At 44.4% G+C, this 25,486-nt stretch overlaps 1 protein-coding gene and 2 long non-coding RNA genes across 3 annotated transcripts; all 3 read right to left on the bottom strand.

The window, feature by feature from the left end:
* Positions 1 to 2,445: 2,445 nt before the first annotated feature.
* Positions 2,446 to 15,945, bottom strand: LOC126538341 (uncharacterized). Its single transcript, XM_055074719.1, has 21 exons — positions 15,933 to 15,945; positions 15,145 to 15,219; positions 14,354 to 14,428; positions 13,568 to 13,642; positions 12,779 to 12,853; positions 11,986 to 12,060; positions 11,195 to 11,269; positions 10,406 to 10,480; positions 10,009 to 10,083; positions 9,616 to 9,690; positions 9,225 to 9,293; positions 8,829 to 8,903; positions 8,435 to 8,509; positions 7,646 to 7,720; positions 7,249 to 7,323; positions 6,853 to 6,927; positions 6,062 to 6,136; positions 4,028 to 4,090; positions 3,633 to 3,707; positions 3,194 to 3,308; positions 2,446 to 2,464 (listed from the first exon to the last, which is right to left on the bottom strand). Exons 1-21 carry the CDS (start codon positions 15,943 to 15,945, stop codon positions 2,446 to 2,448), a joined length of 1,479 nt encoding a protein of 492 aa, XP_054930694.1.
* Positions 15,946 to 16,322: 377 nt separating this feature from the next.
* LOC129386703 (uncharacterized) lies at positions 16,323 to 17,187 on the bottom strand. Its single transcript, XR_008614002.1, has 3 exons — positions 17,112 to 17,187; positions 16,721 to 16,789; positions 16,323 to 16,399 (listed from the first exon to the last, which is right to left on the bottom strand). It is a non-coding gene; the product is annotated as an uncharacterized lncRNA (long non-coding RNA).
* A 728-nt stretch (positions 17,188 to 17,915) lies between these two features.
* LOC129386704 (uncharacterized) lies at positions 17,916 to 19,157 on the bottom strand. The gene is made up of 4 exons (XR_008614003.2): positions 19,082 to 19,157; positions 18,691 to 18,759; positions 18,295 to 18,369; positions 17,916 to 17,976 (listed from the first exon to the last, which is right to left on the bottom strand). It is a non-coding gene; the product is annotated as an uncharacterized lncRNA (long non-coding RNA).
* Positions 19,158 to 25,486: the final 6,329 nt, after the last annotated feature.

Here is a 25,486-nt window from a genome sequence, read left to right as displayed (position 1 = left end):
CATAGGCAACATTTCACTTTTCACTTTTCAAAACAGTTCATGTTTTGTGTTGTTTTTAATTCAGTACATGATGTAATTCTGTACAGTGTTATGCCATGTTTTCAGTTGACTTGTTTTCTTGCATTAATACATGTTAACAATTCTACCTCTTTGCTGTATTTGCATTAACGTGAATTGTTTTATTACTTTTATTTATTCATAACGCCGTTCTTTGTACTATCATATGTTTCGGTTCCTTTGCTGTCATGTGTAATTATTTGTAGACAACTTTAAAACTTTGCTGCGCTTGCTGTAACCTAACTTGTTTTGATCTTTGTAATTAGAACAGGAGGTCATCCTACAGCCTTGCGCTTTGGGACCTCCTTCTGTATATCTTGTTACTGCGATTTTATTTTCTTGAGTGAATAAATAAAATTTTCCTTCTTGCCGGGTGGTCGTGTTTCGGCAATGAATGGCGTGCGGCGGGGCCTCAAGTCGCCAGTTGCTTGTTCAACGGCGCGCACACCATGATAGTCCGGGACGTCGCGCGCATCGTGGAAATTTGGAGCCAACGAACTTCGCGCAGCTTCTGCATACGACATACGAGGCTGTGGCTGCCGCACATCGTACTGTGGTTTCTCGCTGCGCTCCGGGATTTGTACTTCCTGCCTGATTTCTTCCAGGACGACCTCACCCAGAGCGAGTCACTGTACCGATGCTGGAGCCACCTGAAGCTTTTGGAGCTCTTCTCGAACAACAAGCCTAATGAGCTCCTGCAAGGCGTCGGTATTGTCCAAGGGCATAGCAAGAGGGTCACGCGATAGGGTCGACACGTCGCCGTTGTACTGCCGTGTTCGCTGCTGCAGTGCCTTTTCCATAGATATGGCTTCCGCAAGAAACTCTGCAACGGTCTTTGGTGGATTGCGTATTAGGCCACCGAATAACTCTTGTTTGACAGCGCGCATCTAGTTCCTGAGCTTCTTCCGGCATGGAGGGATCCGCGCGTCGGAAAAGTCGGACGTATCTTCTACAAACATTGCGACACTTTCGTTCGGCCGCTGTACTCTCGCCTGAATTGCAGATTCAGCTCGCTCCTCGCGATTGAGGCTGGCGTATGTGCCGGTTAGCTGCCGTCGGAATTCGTCCCATGTCGATAGGGCCACCTCACGGTTCTCGAATCATGTCCGCGCATAGTCAGTCCTCGAGGGCAAAGTAGGCGTTGCGTAGCTTGCGCTCTGGAGTCCAGCCGTTGTTTTCTGCCACACGCTCAAAGTGATCGAGCCAGACCTCTACATCCTCGAAGGTGTCCCCATGGAAAGACGTGGGGATTCGCGGCTGGTTGAGGACGAGCTCGGTCGGCGCGGTCGAGGAAGATGATGGAACCGACGTACTCATCCTTCTGACTTGGTTGGGTAGCGGCTCGTGCTCAGGTGGCAGTCCTTGAAGTCGGCGGCTTGTCCGTACGTGCACAGGAGTCAGCCCGACCGGTCTTCGTACTGGGCTTGTAGACTGTGTTCGATCTGGGAGCGGTAGCATGTACTCCGCACCTCTACCAGAAAAATGTAACGTAGGTTGGAGACGGAGCGCTACAACAGAGGCGTTTCTCTTTAATGGCGGGCCAGAAGAAGAGCGTGCAGCTTACGCACTTCATCATCTTTGCGCCGACCTTTGCGCGCGCTGTTCTACGGTGCGGGAGCCCCACATCTTTGTGTCAATATGCGTCAGGCGACGCGGCAGTACGTGTCTAGCTGGAACGAATGTCAGCGTATCCAACATCCCACAAGTACTCCTCCTGGTAGGTTACACCCTGCGCCAACCTTAAGGACTCCATTTGAGCAAATCGGCATCACCCTTTTCGGCCCGTTTCCACCGTCCTCTAACGCAAATAATTGGATCGTAGTGTGCACTGACCACCTAGCACGCTACTGTGAGACGGCTGCAACACCACTGGCTATTGCAGCGGACGTGTGCCTTGCTACGTTTTATTATTCTCCGCCACGGGCCTCCTAAAGTCGTTATTCGTGATAGTGGGCGACAGTTTACAGCAGATATGGTTGAAGAGATGCTTTGTCTCTGTTCAACCTTTCGACAATCCACGCCGTACCATCCACAAACAAACGGTCCTACGGAACGCACCAACAGAACTCTCACGAACACGTCCATATACGTCTCGACGGTTCACAAGTACTGGGACAGCGTTCTACCTTTCATAACTCATGCATTTAACACCACCCAGAGTGAAACTTCAGCTTACAGCCCCTTCTTTCTCCTTTACGCTCGGCCGCCACGTCATACCCTTGCTACGATCTTCCCATTTATGAACCACAATGATTTCTGTATATGTGAGACCATCTTTCGTGCAGAAGAAGCCCACCGCCTTGCTTATTTGCATACTTTTGTTCACAAGATTGCTCGAAGGAACGTAACGACCGCCTACACCGACACGTCACATATGATCCAGGTAACTTAGTGTCGCTGTGGGTGCCTACGAGAAAACGTGGGTTGTGTGAAAAACTATTGGTGCACTATGTTGGACCCTACGTTGTGTTAGACCATACAAGGTACTTGACGTACCGCATAGCGCGTCTTCTTTCAAGTGGTCGACGCACTTATAAACTGAAGCGACTCAGGTGACTCACTTCAAGCCCTGTACCGCTCGAGGGGATGTGTTATAAGTGTGAAAGCCTTGTATGATTTGGGTATGTGCTGCCAGCATTAGTGGAACACGGGGTAAGAGAAAAAAAAAAGAAGTTCGCCTAGCAATAATGGAACTTCCGCTGGCGCCCAGGACCGTCGGTTGCGTCCCAATAAACTCAATCGTCACAGAGAGTATCACGGAACAATAAAATCCTAACTACCAGTGCCACCAATTTCAGGTGGTGGTAAGCCAAGTGGAGCTGCCAGACGTGGTGGCCCGACTGCTGCAGCTCCAGCTGCATGTGAAGCTCGTATAAAGTTCGAATGTGATATCTCTTCATTTAGATATTGGATCATTACATCACCATTTCTTTGAACGCAAACGAGACGATGATCGCGATATAATTAAACGCGGCGTCTTAGCAATCCTTAGAAATATACCTTTACCGTTGAAGCAGAAAAGCCAGACAATACTCCTTCGTACGTAGAAGTTTGGCATCCTTGAGTTTACAAGGGCGTTGCACAATTGGTCATTGTGAATCTAATCAGCAATACAGCAAGTTGGTGTAAAGCACACATGTGGTCTGCGTCACAATGAAGCATGCCATCCTGCTTACCGTGACCACTCATTCCAGGTGTTCGAGGGCCAGCTGGAGGTGCTGGTCTGGGTGGCCCGATTACTGCAGCACCACCTGCATGTGAAGCTCGTATCAAGTTCGAAGGTGATGTCTCTTGATTTAGACAGTAGAACATTATATCAGCGATTGTTAGAACGCAAAGCACAACGATTATCGCGACGATATAGTCAAAAGCGGTGTCATTGCAATTCCTAGAAATGCCTTTACCGTAGATGCAGAAATACCAGACAATTATCTTTCGTGCATTAATAGCTTCACATCGTTTACTTTACAAGGGCGCTTCGCAATTGGCCAATATGAGTTTAATGAGCAATACAGCAAGTAGGTGCAAAGCACACATGTTGTCCGCGTGACAATGAAGCCTGCCATTTTGCTTACCGGGACCACTCATTCCAGATGGTAAAAGGCCAGATGGAGGTGCTGAACGGGGTGGCCCAACTGCGGCAGCACCACCTGCATATGAAGCTCGCATAAATATGGAAGGTGATGTTTCTTGATTTAGATAGTGGAACATTACATGAGCGATTGTTAGAACGCGAACGAAACAATTATCGCGATATATTTAAAGGCGCTGCCTTTCCAATTCTTAGACATATGCCTTTATAGTTGATACAGAAATGCAAGACTAGTTTTTGTTGCGTAAATAGATTGGCGTCACTGAGTTTAGAAGGGCGTAACGCAATTGGTCAATGCAGATGTAATGAGCAATACAGCAAGTTCATGTTAAGTACACAAGTGGTGTGCGTCACAATGAAGCATGCCATCCCGCTTACCGGGAGCACTCATTCGAGGTGGTGGAAGGCCCGGTGGAGGTGCTGGACGGGGCGGCAAAACCACTGCGGCACCACAAGCATGTGAAGCTCGTATAATGTTCGAAGGTGATGCTTCTTGATTTAGGTGGTGAAGCAGTACATGAGCGATTCTTAGAACGCAAACTAAACGATCATCGCAATTTATTGAAAGGCGGTGCTCTTGCAATTAGAAATGTGCTTTATTGTTGATACAGAAATACCAGACAATAGTTTTTCGTGCGTAAATATCTTGGTATCGTTTAGCGTACAAGGGTGCTGTGGAATTGGTCAATGTGAATTTATTTATTTATTTATTATTTATTAGTATACCCTCAAGACCCAGAGGGCGTTACAGAGGGGGTGGGTACAATGCAAATATAAAACAAAACAATAAAAGGAATTTACAGGAAAAAAACAACAGTTCGCAGCTACACCAGTAAGTGTTGAGTAACTGCAGACTTGAACAACACTTGGTCCTCAGTGGCAGCGATGGAGGGAGAAGGTTATTCCACTCTCTACTTGTCTTCGGAAGAAAAGAATATAAGGAGAGATTAGTGCGGCACAAAGGGACGGCTACTTTATTTGGGTGGTCAACACGTGATGAAAAGTAAGGAGGTTCTGAGATGAGGTCCTGTCGAAGTACTTGATTATGAAAGAAAATTTTATGAAAAAGCAAGAGGCGTGAAATCGTTCTTCTCATCACCAGGTCTCGAAGGTTAAGAGTGGATTTCATCAAGGTGACACTGGCAGTACGAGCAAAATTATTAAGTATAAATCGGGCTGAACGGTTCTGGACCAATTCTAACGCGTCAATTAGCGTTGATTGAGCTGGATCCCAGACGGCTGAAGCGTACTCGAGCTTTGGACGGATTAATGTTTGTTATAGCTGTAGTTTAAGGTGTGCTGGTGCTTGGCGAAAGTTTCGGCGAAGGTAACCAAGCGTACGACAAGCATTGTTAGTAATGTAGTAAATGTGAGAGTGCCATGATAAATCGTTCGATATGTAAACACCAAGATATCTGTAAGTACTAACCTGCTGTAATTTAGCTCTGTTCAAGGTGCACGTAAAAGGTTCAGAAGTGTTAGAACGCGTGATTGCCATACGTTTACATTTATTTACGTTAAGGGTGATTAGCCAAGTATTACACCAGTCAGAGACGCGATTAGGATCAGCTTGAAGAAGGTAGTTGTCGTTTTCGTTACTTATTCTACGGTACATGACACAGTCGTCTGCTAAAAGTTTTGTGGATGACGTGATGTTACGCGGAAGGTCATTGATATATATTAAAAAGAGCATAGGACCTAAAACTGAGCCATGCGGAACGCCAGATTTAACTGCGCAGGAATTTGAGGAACAATCATTAGCGGTTACGTACTGCGTGCGGTTAGTCGGAAAGCATTCTATCCATTTGAGAATATTGGGGTCGATGTTCAGCGTGCTGAGCTTCAGTAGTAATAATTGGTGCGAAACTTTATCAAAAGCTTTTGCGAAGTGTAGGAACATACAATCAACCGGAATTCCATTATCTAGTGCTAATCTAAAACTAATGAGCAATACAGTAACTCGATGTAAAGCACACATGCGGTCTGCGTCGCAATGAAATATGCCACCGTGCTTATCGGGACTACTCATTAGAGGTGGTGGAAGGCCAGGTGGAGGTGCTGGATGGGGAGGACCGACTACTTCAGCACGACATCCAAGTGAAGTTTGTATAAAGTTCGGAGGTGATGTCTCTTGATTCAGATAGTGGAACATTACATCAGCAATTGCTAGAACGCAAACCAAACGATTATCGCGATATATTGTAAGGCGGTGTATCTGTTATTCTTAGAAGTATGCTTTTACCCTTGATACAGAAATACCAGACAATACTCTTTCGTGCGTAAATGGCTTCTCAATGTTAGGTTAACAGGATACTTAGAAATTCGCTCATGTGAATCTAATCAGCAATACAGCAAGCTTATCTAAAGGACACATGTGGTTTGCGTTAGAATGAAGCAGGCCATACCGCTTACCAGGACCACTCATTCTAGGCGCTGGAAGGCCAGGTGGAGGTGCTGGATGCGGTGGCCCAACCACGGCGGCACCACCTGCATATGAAGTTCGTATAAATTTGGAAGGTAATGTTTTTTTATTTAGATAGTGGAACATTACATGAGCGATTGTTAGAACGCAAAGGAAACGATTATCGCGAAATATTGAAAAGCAGCGTTCTTGCAATTCTTGGAAATATGCCTTTATAGTTGACACAGAAATGCAAGAATGTACTTTATTTCGTAAATAGCTTAGCATCGTTGAGCTTACAAGGGCGTACCGCAATTGGTCAATGCGAATGTAACGAGCAGTACAGCAAGTTGACGTCAAGTACACATGTAGTCATCGTTACAATGAAGGATGCCATCCCGCTTATCGGGACCACTCATTCTAGATGGGGGAAGGCCTCGTGCAGCTGCTGGACGGGGCGGACCAACTACTTCAGCACCACCGGCAAGTGAAGCTCGTATAACGTTAGGAAGTGATGTCTCTTGATTTAGATGGTGAGGGAAAACATCAGTGATTGTTAGAACGTAAAGGAAACGATTATCGTGATGTATTCGAAGGCGGTGTCTTTCAAACTTTTTTCAAATATACCTTTATCGTTGATACCAAAATGCAACACTAATTTTTGCTACGTAAAGAGCTTCGCATCGTTGAGTTTAAATGGGAGTAGCGTAATTGGTCAATGCAAATGTAAGGAGCAGTACAGGAAGTTGATGTAAAATACACATGTGGTCTTCGTCACAATGAAGCATGCCATCCCGCTTACCAGGACCCCTCATTCTAGGTGGTGGAAGGCCAGGTGGAGGTGCTGGACGAGGAGCACCGACTACTTCAGCACCACCTGCAGGTGAAGCTCGTGTAAAGTTTGGAGGTGATGTCTCTTGATTTAGATGGTGGAGGAGATCATCAGCAATCCCTAGTACGCAACCGAAACGATTATCGCTATATATTGAAAGCTGCTGTATTTGTAATTCTTAGTAATATGCGTTTACCCTTTATACTGAAATACCAGACAATACTTTTTCGTGTGTAATGAGCTTCACATTGTTAGGTTACCAGCTCACTGGGGAATTCGTCGTTGTGAATCTACTGAGCAATACAGCAAGTTGATAAAAAGCACACATGTGGTTTGCGTCAGAACGAAGCATGCCATCTCGCTTACCGGGACCACTCATTCCAGACGGTGGAAGACCAGGTGGAGGTGCTGGACGGGGTGGTCCAAAAGCGGCAGCCCCACCTGCATATGAAGCTCGTATCAATCTGGAAGGTGATGTTTCTTGATTTAGATAGTGCAACATTACATGAGCGATTGTTAGAACGCGAACGAAACGATTATCGCGATATATTAAAAGGCGGCGTTCTTGCAATTCTTGGAAATATGCCTTTATCGTTGATAAAGAAATGCAAGACAGTACTTTTTGCTGCGTGAATAGCTTCGCGTCATTGAGTTTAGAAGGGCGTAGCACAATTGCTCAATGCGGATGTAATGAATAATACAGCAAGTTCATGTTAAGCAGGGATGTGGTTTGCGTCAGAACGAAGCATGCCATCTAGCTTACCGGGACCACTCATTCGAGGTGGTGGAAAGCCAAGTGGAGGTGGTGGACGGGGCGGCAGAGCCACTGCGGCACCACCTGCATGTGAAGCTAGTATAATGTTCGAAGGTGATGCTTCTTGATTTAGTTGCTAAAGCAGTACATGAGCAAGTCTCAGAACGCAAGCGAAACGATCATCGCAATATATTGAAAGGCGGTGCTCTTGCAATTTGAAATGTGTTTTATCGGTGATACACAAATACCAGACAATAGTTTATCTTGCGTAAATAGCTCCGTATTGTTTAGTGTACAAGGGTGCTGCGCAATTGTTCAATGTGAATCTAATCAGCAATACAGTAACTCGATGTAAAGCACACATGCGGTCTGCGTCACAATGAAATATGCCACCGTGCTTATCGGGACCACTCATTAGAGGTGGTGGAAGGCCAGGTGGAGGTGCTGGATGGGGAGGACCGACTACATCAGCACCACCTCCAGGTGAAGCTCGTATAAAGTTCGGAGGTGATGTTTCTTGATTTAGCTAGTGGAACATTACATCAGCAATTGCTAGAACACAAACGAAACGATTATCACGACATACTGTAAGGCGGTGTATTTGTAATTCTTAGATGTATGCTTTTACCCTTGATACAGAAATACCAGACAATACTCTTTCGTGCGTAACTGTCTTCTCAATGTTACGTTAACAGGATGCTTAGGAATTCGCTCATGTGAATGTAATCAGCAATACAGCAAGCTTATCTCACGGACACATGTGGTTTGCGTTACAATGAAGCATCCCATACCACTTACCAGGACCACTCATTCCAGGCGCTGGAAGGCCACGTGGAGGTGCTGGATGCGGTGGCCGAACGGCGGCGGCACCACCTGCATATGAAGTTCGTATAAATTTGGAAGGTAATGTTTTTTATTTAGAAAGCGGAACATTACATGAGCGATAGTTAGAACGCGAACGCAACGATTATCGCGATATATTGAAAGGCGGTGCCTATCCAATTCTTGAAAATATCCCTTTATAGTTGTTACAGGAATGCAAGACTACTTTTTGTTCCGGAAATAGCTTCGGATCATTGAGTTTACATGGGTTTAGCGCAATTTGTGAATGCGAATGTAACGAGTAACACAGCAAGTTGATGTCAAGTACACATGTCGTCAGCGTTACAATGAATTATGCCATCACGCTTACCGGGACCACTCATTCTCGGTGGTGGAAGGCCAGGTGCAGGTGCTGGACGGGGCGGACCAACTACTTCAGCACCACCTGCAAGTGAAGCTCGTATAAAGTTCTGAGGTGATGTCTCTAGATTTAGATGGTGGAGGAGAACATCAGCGATTGTTAGAACGAAAACGAAACGATTATCGTGATATATTAAAAGCTGGTGTGTTTGCGATTCTTAGAAATATGCCTTTACCCTTGATACCGAAATATCAAACAATACTCTTTCGTGCGTAAATAGCTTCGCATTGTTAGGTTAATAGGACGCTGTGCAATTCGTCGTTCTGAATCTACTGAGCAATACAGCAAGTTCATGTAAAGCACACATGTGGTTTGCGTCAGAACGAATCATGCCATCTCGCTTACCAGGACCACTCATTTCAGGCGGTGGAAGGCCAGGTGCTGGACGGGGTGGACCAACTACGGCAGCACCACCTGCATATGAAGCTCGTATAAATTTGGAAGGTGATTTTTCTTTATTTAGATAGTGGAACATTACATGAGCGATTGTTTGAACGCGAACGAAACGATTATCGCGATATATTAAAAGGCGGCGTTCTTGCAATTTTTGGAAATATGCCTTTATCGTCGATAAAGAAATACCAGACAGTACTTTTTGCTGCGTAAATAGCTTCGAGTCATTGAGTTTAGAAGGGGGTAACGCAATTGGTCAATACGGACGTAATGAGCAATGCAGCAAGTTGATCTTAAGAAGAGATGGGGTTTGCGTCAGAACGAAGCATGCCATCTCGCTTACCGGGACCACTCATTGGAGGTGGTGGACGGCCAGGTGGGGGTGCTGGACGGGGCGGCACAACCACTGCTGCACCACCTGCATGTGAAGCTCGTATAATGTTCAAAGGTGATGCTTCTTGATTTAGATGGTGAAGCAGCACATGAGCGATTCTTAGAACGGAAACGAAACGATCACCGCAATTTATTGAAAGGCGGTGCTCTAGCAATTAGAAATGTGCTTTATTGTTGATACAGAAATACCAGACAGTAGTTTTTCGTGCGTAAATATCTTGCTATCATTTAGCGCACAAGGGTGCTGTGCAATTGGTCAATGTCACTCTAATGAGCAAAACAGTAACTGGATGTAAAGGACACATGCGCTCTGCGTCACAATGAAATATGCCACCGTGCTTACCGGGACCACTCATTTGAGGTGGTGGAAGGCCAGGTGGAGGTGCTGGACGGGGTGGCCCAGCTGCGGCTGCACCACCTGCATATGAAGCTCGTATCAATCTGGAAGGTGATGTTTCTTGATTTAGATAGTGGAACATTACATGAGCGATTCTTAGAATGCGAACGAAACGATTATCGCGATATATTGAAAGGCGGCGTTCTTGCAGTTCTGGGAAATATGCCTTTATCGTTGATAAAGAAATGCAAGATCGTACTTTTTGCTGCGTGAATAGTTTCGCGTCATTAAGTTTAGAAGGGCGCAGCGCAATTGGTCAATACCGATGTAATGAGCAATACAGCGAGTTCATGTTAAGTAGAGATGTGGTTTGCGTCAGAACGAAGCATGCCATCTCGCTTACCGGGACCACTCATAGGAGGTGGTGGAAAGCCAAGTGGAGGTGGTGGACGGGGCGGCAGAGCCACTGCGGCACCACCTGCATGTGAAGCTCGTATAATGTTCGAAGGTGATGCTTCTTGATTTAGATGCTGAAGGAGTACATGAGCGAGTCTTAGAACGCAAACGAAACGATCATCGCAATATATTGAAAGGCGGTGCTCTTGCAATTTGAAATGTGTTTTATCGGTGATACACAAATACCAGACAATAGTTTTCCTTGCGTAAATAGCTTCATATTGTTTAGTGTGCAAGGGTGCTGCGCAATTGTTCAGTGTGACTCTAATGAGCAATACACTAACTCGTTGTAAAGCACAGAAGCGGTCTGCGTCTTAATGAACGATGCCACCGCGCTTACCGGGACAACTCATTCGAGGCGGTGGAAGGCCAGGTGGAGGTGCTGGATGGGGAGGACCGACTACTTCAGCACGACCTCCAAGTGAAGTTCGTATAAAGTTCGGACGTGCTGTCTCTTAATTCAGATAGTGGAAAATTACATCAGCAATTGCTAGAACGCAAACCAAACGATTATCGCGATATATTGTAAGGCGGTGTATTTGCGATTCTTAGAAATATGCTTTTACCCTTGATACAGAAATACCAGACAATACTCTTTCGTGCGTAAATGGCTTCTCAATGTTAGGTTAACAGAATACTTAGAAGTTCGCTCAAGTGAATGTAATCAGCAATACAGCAAGCTTATCTAAAGGACACATGTGGTTTGCGTTAGAATGAAGCAGGCCATACCGCTTACCAGGACCACTCATTCTAGGCGCTGGAAGGCCAGGTGGAGGTGCTGGATGCGGTGGCCCAACCGCGGCGGCACCACCTGCATATGAAGTTCGTATAAATTTGGAAGGTAATGTTTCTTTATTTAGATAGTGGAACATTACATGAGCGATTGTTAGAACGCGAAGGAAACGATTATCGCGAAATATTGAAAGGCGGCGTTCTTGCAATTCTTGGAAATATGCCTTTATAGTTGACACAGAAATGCAAGAATGTACTTGTTTTCGTAAATAGCTTAGCATCGTTGAGCTTACAAGGGCGTACCGCAATTGGTCAATGCGAATGTAACGAGCAGTACAGCAAGTTGACGTCAAGTGCACATGTAGTCATCGTTACAATGAAGGATGCCATCCAGCTTATCGGGACCACTCATTCTAGGTGGGGGAAGGCCTCGTGCAGCTGCTGGACGGGGCGGACCAACTACTTCAGCACCACCGGCAAGTGAAGCTCGTATAACGTTAGGAAGTGATGTCTCTTGATTTAGATGGTGAGGGAAAACATCAGTGATTGTTAGAACGTAAAGGAAACGATTATCGTGATGTATTCGAAGGCGGTGTCTTTCAAACTTTTTTCAAATATAGCTTGATCGTTGATACGAAAATGCAACACTAATTTTTGCTACGTAAAGAGCTTCGCATTGTTGAGTTTAAATGGGAGTAGCGTAATTGGTCAATGCAAATGTAAGGAGCAGTACAGGAAGTTGATGTAAAATACACATGTGGTCTTCGTCACAATGAAGCATGCCATCCCGCTTACCAGGACCCCTCATTCTAGGTGGTGGAAGGCCAGGTGGAGGTGCTGGACGAGGAGCACCGACTACTTCAGCACCACCTGCAGGTGAAGCTCGTGTAAAGTTTGGAGGTGATGTCTCTTGATTTAGATGGTGGAGGAGATCATCAGAAATCCCTAGTACGCAACCGAAACGATTATCGCTATATATTGAAAGCTGCTGTATTTGTAATTCTTAGTAATATGCGTTTACCCTTCATACAGAAATACCAGACAATGCTTTTTCGTACGTAATGAGCTTCACATTGTTAGGTTACCAGCTCACTGGGGAATTCGTCGTTGTGAATCTACTGAGCAATACAGCAAGTTGATATAAAGCACACATGTGGTTTGCGTCAGAACCAAGCATGCCATCTCGCTTACCGGGACCACTCATTCCAGACGGTGGAAGACCAGGTGGAGGTGCTGGCCGGGGTGGTCCAAAAGCGGCAGCACCACCTGCATATGAAGCTCGTATCAATCTGGAAGGTGATGTTTCTTGATTTAGATAGTGGAACATTACATGAGCGATTGTTAGAACGCGAACGAAACGATTATCGCGATTTATTAAAAGGCTATGTTCTTGCAATTCTTGGAAATATGCCTTTATCGTTGATAAAGAAATGCAAGACAGTACTTTTTGCTGCGTGAATAGCTTCCCGTCATTGAGTTTAGAAGGGGGTAGCACAATTGCTCAATGCGGATGTAATGAACAATACAGCAAGTTCATGTTAAGCAGGGATGTGGTTTGCGTCAGAACGAAGCATGCCATCTAGCTTACCGGGACCACTCATTCGAGGTGGTGGAAAGCCAAGTGGAGGTGGCGGACGGGGCGGCAGAGCCACTGCGGCACCACCTGCATGTGAAGCTCGTATAATGTTCGAAGGTGATGCTTCTTGATTTAGATGCTGAAGGAGTACATGAGCGAGTCTTAGAACGCAAACGAAACGATCATCGCAATATATTGAAAGGCGGTGCTCTTGCAATTTGAAATGTGTTTTATCGGTGATACACAAATACCAGACAATAGTTTTTCTTGCGTAAATAGCTTCGTATCGTTTAGTGTACAAGGGTGCTGCGCAATTGTTCAATGTGAATCTAATCAGCAATACAGTAACTCCATGTAAAGCACACATGCGGTCTGCGTCACAATGAAATATGCCACCGTGCTTATCGGGACCACTCATTAGAGGTGGTGGAAGGCCAGGTGGAGGTGCTGGATGGGGAGGACCGACTACTTCAGCACCACCTCCAGGTGAAGCTCGTATAAAGTTCGGAGGTGATGTTTCTTGATTTAGCTAGTGGAACATTACATCAGCAATTGCTAGAACACAAACGAAACGATTATCACGACATACTGTAAGGCGGTGTATTTGTAATTCTTAGAAGTATGGTTTTACCCTTGATACAGAAATACCAGACAATACTCTTTCGTGCGTAACTGTCTTCTCAATGTTAGGTTAACAGGATGCTTAGGAATTCGCTCGTGTGAATGTAATCAGCAATACAGCAAGCTTATCTCAAGGACACATGTGGTTTGCGTTAGAATGAAGCATCCCATACCACTTACCAGGACCACTCATTCCAGGCGCTGGAAGGCCAGGTGGAGGTGCTGGATGCGGTGGCCGAACGGCGGCGGCACCACCTGCATATGAAGTTCGTATAAATTTGGAAGGTAATGTTTTTTATTTAGAAAGCGGAACATTACATGAGCGATAGTTAGAACGCGAACGCAACGATTATCGCGATATATTGAAAGGCGGTTCCATTCCAATTCTTGGAAATATGCCTTTATAGTTGACACAGGAATGCAAGAATGTGCTTTATTTCGTAAATAGCTTCGCATTGCTGAGTTTACAAGGGCGTAGGGCAATTGGTCAATGCGAATGTAACGAGCAGTACAGCAAGTTGATGCAAGTAAACATGTAGTCATCGTTACAATGAAGGATGCAATCCCGCTTATCGGGACCACTCATTCTAGGTGGGGGAAGGCCTGGTGCAGGTGCTCGATGGGGCGGACAAACTACTTCAGCAACAATTGCAAGTGAAACTCGTATAACGTTAGGGGTGATGTCTCTTGATTTAGATGGTGAGGGAAAACATCAGTGATTCTTAGAACGTAAACGAAACGATTATCGTGATATATTCAAAGGCGGTGTCTTTCAAATTATTTGAAATATACATTTATCGTTGATACAAAAATGCAACACTAATTTTTGCAACGTAAAGAGCTTCTCATCGTTGAGTTTAAATGGGGGTAGCGTAATTGGTCAATGCAAATGTAAAGAGCAGTAACGAAATTGTTGCAAAATACACATGTGGTCTTCGTCACAATGAAGCATGCCATCCCTCTCACCGGGACCCCGCATTCTAGGTGGTGGAAGGCCAGGTGGAGGTGCTGGACGAGGTGCACCGACTACTTCAGCACCACCTGCAGGTGAAGTTCGTGTAAAGTTCGGAGGTGATGTCTCTTGATTTAGATGGTGAAGAGATCACCAGCAATTCCTAGTACGCAACCGAAACGATTATCGCTATATATTGAAAGCTGCTGTATTTGTAATTCTTAGTAATATGCCTTTACATTTATGCAGAAATACCAGACGATACTTTTTCGTGCGTAATGAGCTTCACCTTGTTAGGTTACCAGCTCACTGTGCAATTCGTCGTTGTGAATCTACTAAGCAATACAGCAAGTTGATATAAAGCACACATGTGGTTTGTGTCAGAAAGAAGCATGCCATCTCGCTTACCGGGACCACTCATTCCAGACGGTGGAAGGCCAGGTGGAGGTGCAGGACGGGGTGGTCCAACTGCGGCCGCCCCACCTGCATATGAAGCTCGTATCAATCTGGAAGGTGATGTTTCTTGATTTAGATAGTGGAACATTAGATGAGCGATTGTTAGAACGCGAACGAAACGATTATCGCGATATATTGAAAGGCGGCGTTCTTGCAATTCTTGGAAATATGCCTTTATCGTTGATATAGAAATGCAAGACAGTACTTTTTGCTGCGTGAATAGCTTCGCGTCATTGAGTTTAGAAGGGCGTAGCAAAATTGATCAATACGGATGTAATGAGCAATACAGCAAGTTCATGTTAAGTAGCGATGTGGTTTGCGTCAGAACGAAGCATGCCATCTCGCTTACCGGGACCACTCATTGGAGGTGGTGGAAAGCCAAGTGGAGGTGGTGGACGGGGCGGCAGAGCCACTGCGGCACCACCTGCATGTGAAGCTCGTATAATGTTCGAAGGTGATGCTTCTTGATTTAGATGCTGAAGGAGTACATGAGCGAGTCTTAGAACGCAAACGAAACGATCATCGCAATATATTGAAAGCGGTGCTCTTGCAATTTGAAATGTGTTTTATCGGTGATACCCAAATACCAGACAATAGTTTTTCTTGCGTAAATAGCTTCGTATTGTTTCTTGTGCAAGGGTGCTGCGCAATTGTTCAGTGTGAATCTAATGAGCAATACACTAACTCGTTGTAAAGCACAGAAGCGGTCTGCGTCTTAATGAACGATGCCACCGCGCTTACCGGGACAACTCATTCGAGGCGGTGGAAGGCCAGGTGGAGGTGCTGGATGGGGAGGACCGACTACTTCAGCACGACCTCCAAGTGAAGTTTGTATAAAGTTCGGACGTGCTGTCTCTTAATTCAGATAGTGGAACATTACATCAGCAATTGCTAGAACGCAAACCAAACGATTATCGCGATATATTGTAAGGCGGTGTATTTGCAATTCTTAGAAATATGCTTTTACCCTTTATACAGAAGTACCATACAATACGGTTTCGTGCGTAATTGGCTTCTCAAGGTTAGGTTAACAGGGCGCTGTGCAATTCGCTCATGTGAATCTAATCAGCAATACAGCAAGCTGATCTAAAGCACACATGAGCTTTGCGTTAGAATGAAGCACGCCGTACCGCTTACCGGGACCACTCATTCCAGGCGCTAGAAGGCCAGGTGGAGGCGCTGGATGCGGTGGGCCAACAGCGGCAGCACCACCAGCATATGAAGATCGTATAAATTTCTCAGGTGATGTTTTATTTAGATAGTGGAACATTGCGTGCGCGATTGTTAGAACGCCAACGAAACGATTATCGCGATATATTGAGAGGCGGTGCCTTTCCAATTGTTGAAAATATCCCTTTAGAGTTGTTACAGGAATGCAAGACTACTTTTTGTTCCGGAAATAGCTTCGGATCATTGAGTTTACATGGGTTTAGCGCAATTTGTGAATGCGAATGTAACGAGCAACACAGCAAGTTGACGTCAAGTACACATGTGGTCAGCGTTACAATGAATTATGCCATCACGCTTACCGGGACCACTCATTCTCGGTGGTGGAAGGCCAGGTGCAGGTGCTGGATGGGGCGGACCAACTACTTCAGCACCACCTGCAAGTGAAGCTCGTATAAAGTTCTGAGATGATGTCTGTTGATTTAGATGGTGGAGGAGAACATCAGCGATTGTTAGAACGAAAACGAAACGATTATCGTGATATATTAAAAGCTGGTGTGTTTGCAATTCTTAGAAATATTCCCTTACCGTTGATACCGAAATATCAAAAAATACTCTTTCGTGCGCAAATAGCTTCGCATTGTTAGGTTAACAGGACGCTGTGCAATTCGTCGTTGTGAATCTACTGAGCAATACAGCAAGTTCATGTAAAGCACACATGTGGTTTGCGTCAGAACGAAGCATGCCATCTCGCTTACCAGGACCACTCATTTCAGGCGGTGGAAGGCCAGGTGCTGGACGGGGTGGACCAACTACGGCAGCACCACCTGCATATGAAGCTCGTATAAATCTGGAAGGTGATTTTTCTTGATTTAGATAGTGGAACATTACATGAGCGATTGTTTGAACGCGAACGAAACGATTATCGCGATATATTGAAAGGCGGCGTTCTTGCAATTCTTGGAAATATGCCTTTATCGTCGATAAAGAAATACCAGACAGTACTTTTTGCTGCGTAAATAGCTTCGAGTCATTGAGTTTAGAAGGGCGTAACGCAATTGGTCAATACGGACGTAATGAGCAATGCAGCAAGTTGATCTTAAGAAGAGATGGGGTTTGCGTCAGAACGAAGCATGCCATCTCGCTTACCGGGACCACTCATTGGAGGTGGCGGACGGCCAGGTGGGGGTGCTGGACGGGGCGGCACAACCACTGCTGCACCACCTGCATGTGAAGCTCGTATAATGTTCAAAGGTGATGCTTCTTGATTTAGATGGTGAAGCAGCACATGAGCGATTCTTAGAACGGAAACGAAACGATCACCGCAATTTATTGAAAGGCGGTGCTCTTGCAATTAGAAATGTGCTTTATTGTTGATACAGAAATACCAGACAGTAGTTTTTCGTGCGTAAATATCTTGGTATCATTTAGCGCACAAGGGTGCTGTGCAATTGGTCAATGTGACTCTAATGAGCAATACAGTAACTGGATGTAAAGGACACATGCGCTCTGCGTCACAATGAAATATGCCACCGTGCTTACCGGGACCACTCATTTGAGGTGGTGGAAGGCCAGGTGGAGGTGCTGGACGGGGTGGCCCAGCTGCGGCTGCACCACCTGCATATGAAGCTCGTATCAATCTGGAAGGTGATGTTTCTTGATTTAGATAGTGGAACATTACATGAGGGATTCTTAGAATGCGAACGAAACGATTATCGCGATATATTGAAAGGCGGCGTTCTTGCAGTTCTGGGAAATATGCCTTTATCGTTGATAAAGAAATGCAAGATCGTACTTTTTGCTGCGTAAATAGTTTCGCGTCATTAAGTTTAGAAGGGCGCAGCGCAATTGGTCAATACGGATGTAATGAGCAATACAGCGAGTTCATGTTAAGTAGAGATGTGGTTTGCGTCAGAACGAAGCATGCCATCTCGCTTACCGGGACCACTCATTGGAGGTGGTGGAAAGCCAAGTGGAGGTGGTGGACGGGGCGGCAGAGCCACTGCGGCACCACCTGCATGTGAAGCTCGTATAATGCTCGAAGGTGATGCTTCTTGATTTAGATGCTGAAGGAGTACATTAGCGAGTCTTAGAACGCAAACGAAACGATCATCGCAATATATTGAAAGGCGGTGCTCTTGCAATTTGAAATGTGTTTTATCGGTGATACACAAATACCAGACAATAGTTTTTCTTGCGTAAATAGCTTCGTATTGTTTAGTGTGCAAGGGTGCTGCGCAATTGTTCAGTGTGACTCTAATGAGCAATACACTAACTCGTTGTAAAGCACAGAAGCGGTCTGTGTCTTAATGAACGATGCCATCACGCTTACCGGGACCACTCATTCTCGGTGGTGGAAGGCCAGGTGCAGGTGCTGGACGGGGCGGACCAACTACTTCAGCACCACCTGCAAGTGAAGCTCGTATAAAGTTCTGAGATGATGTCTGTTGATTTAGATGGTGGAGGAGAACATCAGCGATTGTTTGAACGAAAACGAAACGATTATCGTGATATATTAAAAGCTGGTGTGTTTGCAATTCTTAGAAATATGCCTTTACCGTTGATACCGAAATATAAAAAAATACTCTTTCGTGCGCAAATAGCTTCGCATTGTTAGGTTAACAGGACGCTGTGCAATTCGTCGTTGTGAATCTACTGAGCAATATAGCAAGTTCATGTAAAGCACACATGTGGTTTGCGTCAGAACGAAGCATGCCATCTCGCTTACCAGGACCACTCATTTCAGGCGGTGGAAGGCCAGGTGCTGGACGGGGTGGACCAACTACGGCAGCACCACCTGCATATGAAGCTCGTATAAATCTGGAAGGTGATTTTTCTTGATTTAGATAGTGGAACATTACATGAGCGATTGTTTGAACGCGAACGAAACGATTATCGCGATATATTGAAAGGCGGCGTTCTTGCAATTCTTGGAAATATGCCTTTATCGTCGATAAAGAAATACCAGACAGTACTTTTTGCTGCGTAAATAGCTTCGAGTCATTGAGTTTAGAAGGGCGTAACGCAATTGGTCAATACGGACGTAATGAGCAATGCAGCAAGTTGATCTTAAGAAGAGATGGGGTTTGCGTCAGAACGAAGCATGCCATCTCGCTTACCGGGACCACTCATTGGAGGTGGCGGACGGCCAGGTGGGGGTGCTGGACGGGGCGGCACAACCACTGCTGCACCACCTGCATGTGAAGCTCGTATAATGTTCAAAGGTGATGCTTCTTGATTTAGATGGTGAAGCAGCACATGAGCGATTCTTAGAACGGAAACGAAACGATCACCGCAATTTATTGAAAGGCGGTGCTCTTGCAATTAGAAATGTGCTTTATTGTTGATACAGAAATACCAGACAGTAGTTTTTCGTGCGTAAATATCTTGGTATCATTTAGCGCACAAGGGTGCTGTGCAATTGGTCAATGTGACTCTAATGAGCAATACAGTAACTGGATGTAAAGGACACATGCGCTCTGCGTCACAATGAAATATGCCACCGTGCTTACCGGGACCACTCATTTGAGGTGGTGGAAGGACAGGTGGAGGTGCTGGACGGGGTGGCCCAGCTGCGGCTGCACCACCTGCATATGAAGCTCGTATCAATCTGGAAGGTGATGTTTCTTGATTTAGATAGTGGAACATTACATGAGGGATTCTTAGAATGCGAACGAAACGATTATCGCGATATATTGAAAGGCGGCGTTCTTGCAGTTCTGGGAAATATGCCTTTATCGTTGATAAAGAAATGCAAGATCGTACTTTTTGCTGCGTAAATAGTTTCGCGTCATTAAGTTTAGAAGGGCGCAGCGCTATTGGTCAATACGGATGTAATGAGCAATACAGCGAGTTCATGTTAAGTAGAGATGTGGTTTGCGTCAGAACGAAGCATGCCATCTCGCTTACCGGGACCACTCATTGGAGGTGGTGGAAAGCCAAGTGGAGGTGGTGGACGGGGCGGCAGAGCCACTGCGGCACCACCTGCATGTGAAGCTCGTATAATGCTCGAAGGTGATGCTTCTTGATTTAGATGCTGAAGGAGTACATTAGCGAGTCTTAGAACGCAAACGAAACGATCATCGCAATATATTGAAAGGCGGTGCTCTTGCAATTTGAAATGTGTTTTATCGGTAATACACAAATACCAGACAATAGTTTTTCTTGCGTAAATAGCTTCGTATTGTTTAGTGTGCAAGGGTGCTGCGCAATTGTTCAGTGTGACTCTAATGAGCAATACACTAACTCGTTGTAAAGCACAGAAGCGGTCTGTGTCTTAATGAACGATGCCACCGCGCTTACCGGGACAACTCATTCGAGGCGGTGGAAGGCCAGGTGGAGGTGCTGGATGGGGAGGACCGACTACTTCAGCACGACCTCCAAGTGAAGTTCGTATAAAGTTCGGACGTGCTGTCTCTTAATTCAGATAGTGGAACATTACATCAGCAATTGCTAGAACGCAAACCAAACGATTATCGCGATATATTGTAAGGCGGTGTATTTGCAATTCTTAGAAATATGCTTTTACCCTTTGTACAGAAGTAACATACAATACGGTTTCGTGCGTAATAGGCTTCTCAAGGTTACGTTAACAGAGCGCTGTGCAATTCGCTCATGTGAATCTAATCAGCAATACAGCAAGCTGGTCTAATGCACGCATGTAGTTTGTGTTAGAATGAAGCATGCCATGCAGCTTACCGCGACCACTTATTCCAGACGCTGGAAGGCCAGGTGGAGGTGCTGGATGTGGTGGCCCAACTGCGGCGGCACCAGCTATATATGAACCTCGTATAACTTTGGAAGGAGATTTTTTTTAGATAGCGGAACAATGAACATTACATAATCGATTGTTACAACGCGAACAAAACGATTATCGCGACATATTGAAAGGCGGTATCTTTCTAATTTTTGGAAATATGCTTTTATAGTTTATACAGAAATGCAAGACTTTCTTGCGTAAATAGCTTGGCATCATTGAGTTTTCATTGGCCTAGCACAATTGGTCAATGCGAATGTAACGAGCAACGCAGCAAGTTGACGTCAAGTACACACGTGGTCAGCGTTACAATGAATCATGCCATCCCGCTTACCGGGACCACTCATTCTAGGCGTTGGAAGGCCAGGTGCAGGTGCTGGACGGGGCGGACCATCTACTTTAGCTCCACCTGGAAGTGAAGCTCGTGTAAAGTTCGGAGGTGATATCTCTTGATTTACATGGTGGAGGAGGTCATCAGCGATTCTTAGTACGCAAGCGAAACGATTTTCGCTATTTATTGAAAGCTGCTGTATTTGCAATTCTAAGTAATATGTCTTACCCTTTATACAGAAATACCAGACAATAATTTTTCGTGGGTAGAGAGCTTCGCATTGTTAGGTTACCAGGCCGCTGTGCAATTCGTCGTTGTGAATCTACTGAGGAATACAGCAAGTTCATGTCAAGCACACATGTGGTTTGCGTCAGAACGAAGCATGCCATCTCGCTTACCGGGACCACTCATTTCAGGCGGTGGAAGGCCAGGTGCTGGACGGGGTGGCCCAACTACGGCAGCACCACCTGCATATGAAGCTCGTATAAATCTGGAAGGTGATTTTTCTTGATTTAGATAGTGGAACATTACATGAGCGATTGTTAGAACGCGAACGAAACGATTATCGCGATATAGTGAAAGGCGGTGTTCTTGCAATTCTCGGAAGTATGCCTTTATCGTCGATAAAGAAATACCAGACAGTACTTTTTGCTGCGTAAATAGCTTCGAGTCATTGAGTTTAGAAGGGCGTAACGGAATTGGTCTATACGGATGTAATGAGCAATGCAGCAAGTTCAACTTAAGAAGAGATGGGGTTTGCGTCAGAACGAAGCATGCCATCTCGCTTACCGGGACCACTCATTCGAGGTGGTGGACGGCCAGGTGGGGGTGCTGGACGGGGCGGCACAACCACTGCTGCACCACCTGCATGTGAAGCTCGTATAATGTTCAAAGGTGATGCTCCTCAACTTAGATGGTGAAGCAGCACATGAGCGATTCTTTAAACGGAAACGAAACGATCACCGCAATTTATTGAAAGGCGGTGCTCTTGCAATTAGAAATGTGCTTTATTGTTGATACAGAAATACCAGACAGTAGTTTTTCGTGCGTAAATATCTTGGTATTATTTAGCGCACAAGGGTGCTGTGCAAATAGTCAATGTGAATCTAATGAGCAATACAGTAACTGGAAGTAAAGCACACATCCCATTGGAACACATATCCAGTGCATGTCCAAAGGATGTCCTACGAAGGATATTTTGATGTCCGTCGGACATTCCTAGAAGTCCCGATGATGTACTATGGATGTCCGTAGGATCGTCCGACGCAAGAGAATTGCCCATCCAACGAACATCCGTCGTACGTCAAAATCAAATATTTCGACGTCCACAGGACATTTGAAAATAAGCTTTTCCTTTAACAAATATCCAGTGGATGTCCTGAGTAGTATACCTTTAGGACATATAGTGTGCAGGATGTCCGCTGGATGTTCAGAAGTAAACATTGCAAAAGCAAAATGACCAGTGGATGTCCGAAGGACTATACCTTCAACTGGGGGATTTCTACTGGACATTCAGAAATACGTTTGCCCAAGGAAAATGACCACTAGATTTTCTAAACAGTATTTTCTTAATTGCAGGATGTCCACAGGAATATTCCTTTTAAACCCCTAGTGAAGTTTTGTGTAAGCTATGCCGGCAATCTATGAATCTCCTTGATGATAGTGAGGCTGCACTTATGCGAGTAGTGGCTGAAATTTATTGCCATTTGTACAAAGAATTGAAAAGCAAGGCTTATCAGCCTGCTGTGCTTTATCAACAGGGCCCGTCGCATGTACTGTACCATATGGCTTAGTGAAGGTCGAGGTCTAGCGCACTGCACTGGAAGAGAACCTTTGCCAAAGGATACAAGGCAGTGCCAAATAAAAATTAACCATACCTGAGTACCTGTGTATTTCGGTAAAGCTGCAACTTCAGTAACAACCTACTACTACTACTGAGCGAGCCATGCAAAAATAGCATATGTAAAATAAAATCGTAATACATCCCACAGCGAATGGTTTGTTCTTCAGTGCACTGAACATGGACGAAGCTCACTGCATAATCAACAAATCTTGTTAAAATATTTTATTGCAACAAAATATCAAAATGTTTGATCGGAGTAGATAACAGTGTTGAAAAATACTTTGCAAATATTGTTACAAAAGCTATATAAGATGACTAGAAATACTGGTTCGAGCTGTCATTCCATGAATGTGATGGAAAACATAGAAAGGTGCAGCTCAAACAACACAAGTGGCCTACAGCCAATGCTACTTATTAGGTCACCGTCATTTTTGGTACATGAAATATGACATCAACACGAAATTTGCAAGCAAAATTACTAACAACAACAAAACTAGGCAGCACCGAACACTTTTCAGGCTGAGAATACAAGGAAAAAGCAATTAAATGTATACTAAGACAGCTGAGGCACCACACCACAAGTGTTAGTTCTCTCCAAAATACAATTGAATGTGTCCAACAGCAACACAAAATTGCAATGGAAGTAACCAAAAAGGCATGTGTGATCATCCAGACCAAATTTTAAAAATGCTTAAACGCAACCACCACTAAGCACACCAACACCAGTTCACACACGAGTACAGTGCGGGTTGAAAAATTGCTGAGGGAACTACTCTCATCAACAACAGCAAAGAATAAAATAAAATTAACAAGGCTGAACGACCAGATAATTAAATCTATATTACGAGAATGAATGTGATTGAATAATATGCTCGCGGGTGAAAGATAAAGCCAAGAGGTCCAAGAAATCAACCTATTAAGAACATGAAACTTGAACACACTGTGTTGCTGAATACATGAAGAACGGAAACATAAAATTTCTATCTTAATTTGCCCACAACAAAATGATTATAGCTTAATAGAGAGGACAAAATCACGTTTTATGACTAGAACTGCTACAGATCAGAGCCTGCTATAGGTTAATGAAGCTGAAAGCTCACAGAAATAAATCTTCTCAAGCACATGAAAGTGTTTCCTGGATAATGAGCACTGATCACACATTGCTTAGCGCATATAAAAAAATAGAAACAAATTTGTACCTCAATTTGTAGCTTGTAGCATAAACAAAACAACGACCTGTTATGACTAAAACCACTACTGACTAGAGCTTGTTGCAGGTGAAAAAGCCAAAAACTGAGAAATGAATCAGTATCAAAGACATGAATGTGTTTCCTGGATAATGAGCACTGACACAACATACTGCTTATGAAAAAGCAAGCACACAAATCAGTACCTCAATTTTCTCTACTACTAACCACTAGAGCTCTGAAGCAGAAGAAAAATCTGTCATTTCTTGTGGCAAGAAGCATTAATCACAAGAACCTACGATGGGTATGCATTAAAAGTAATCTGCAGAGTGATAGCAATGAGGTTGAGCTTTTTACACAGCAATGAATTAACAGAACTCGCAAATAACAGCGATACACCAGCTGAATGAACAGCATGAGTGCAGCAATGCGAGATTGTTAGGGTCAATCCACAGCAATGCATCCTTCTCCAAAAAAATTGAGTTTCTATAGGTTTAAAGAAATGGAATGCAGTCCCGCAATATTTTAGGTGAAAGTAATTTTTCGACATAGAGAGGACAATTTAAAGGTCATTGAATGGCGCAAATCCAGGCGTTAGAAAAAGCACAGCCATAGTGTTAATGTTTTGTGCATTGTTGTAAGACATGCACTTTTGGTTAGATAAACTTATGCTTTCATTGAAGGAGGTTTGCATAAGCAAAACTTTTCTTCCCTTACAAAATTAAAAACGACGAAATTCGATAAATTACACAAAAATGGTAGCTTAGGAAAACATGGAACTACTACGTTAGACGTGCAGCTAAAGCATACCATCTCTTGAAAGTTTATTTAAATCTAATATTGTACACTTTCTCTAAAGAAAGCTTTAATTCCTAAAAAAATATTTTAAGAAATTTTTAGACATGAAATTTATGTGGCCCTCTCATTTACAAGATATCTCACCCAAGAAATTTTGTTAGCTCAATTCTTTAATAAAAAAATCAGAAATGGTGGAGTTTTCCACTGAGTTTGAGATGGAATGATTTTACGGTAACAGCATCAATAGAAAAAAAATGTAGGAAAAAGACAATGCTGAAATACGAAGAGTAAAAGTAACTCAGTGCTGCTGTGAAGACATTCGGGTACTTGGTAGCTGCTGTAATCGGGCACGCTAATACCATGGCAAAGGCAAGGAATTGGAGTACAGTTGGCAAAGAGGGGACTCATTCAGCATCTGATGGGAAGACAGGAAGGAAATCCATTTTTACTTGTTGCCAGTATACAACATTCAGTAAAACAATTGCACCTATAACTTGTTCTTCCTTTGCTCTCGTTTGTGTTGCATCTGCTCCCATAATGAGTTAGTACCTAAAAGCGTTGACTCATTCATGGCCATTAGGAACTCCAAAAGGTTCACAAGGCAATGAA

Source organism: Dermacentor andersoni, chromosome 4, assembly GCF_023375885.2.
Source record: "Dermacentor andersoni chromosome 4, qqDerAnde1_hic_scaffold, whole genome shotgun sequence".
Taxonomy (NCBI): Eukaryota; Metazoa; Arthropoda; class Arachnida; order Ixodida; family Ixodidae; genus Dermacentor; species Dermacentor andersoni.
This window is presented reverse-complemented; position numbering and strand designations above follow the sequence as displayed.

Bases quoted from the DNA above. Each gene is read 5' to 3' on its own strand.
- LOC126538341 (XM_055074719.1), bottom strand. The intron at 9,691-10,008 runs GTAAGCACGGTG...CTTCACATGCAG, and splicing joins ACCTCAAATGAGTGGTCCCG to GTGGTGCAGCAGTGGTTGTG. The intron at 7,721-8,434 runs GTAAGTGGTATG...CTTCACATGCAG, and splicing joins GCCTGGAATGAGTGGTCCTG to GTGGTGCCGCAGTGGCTCTG.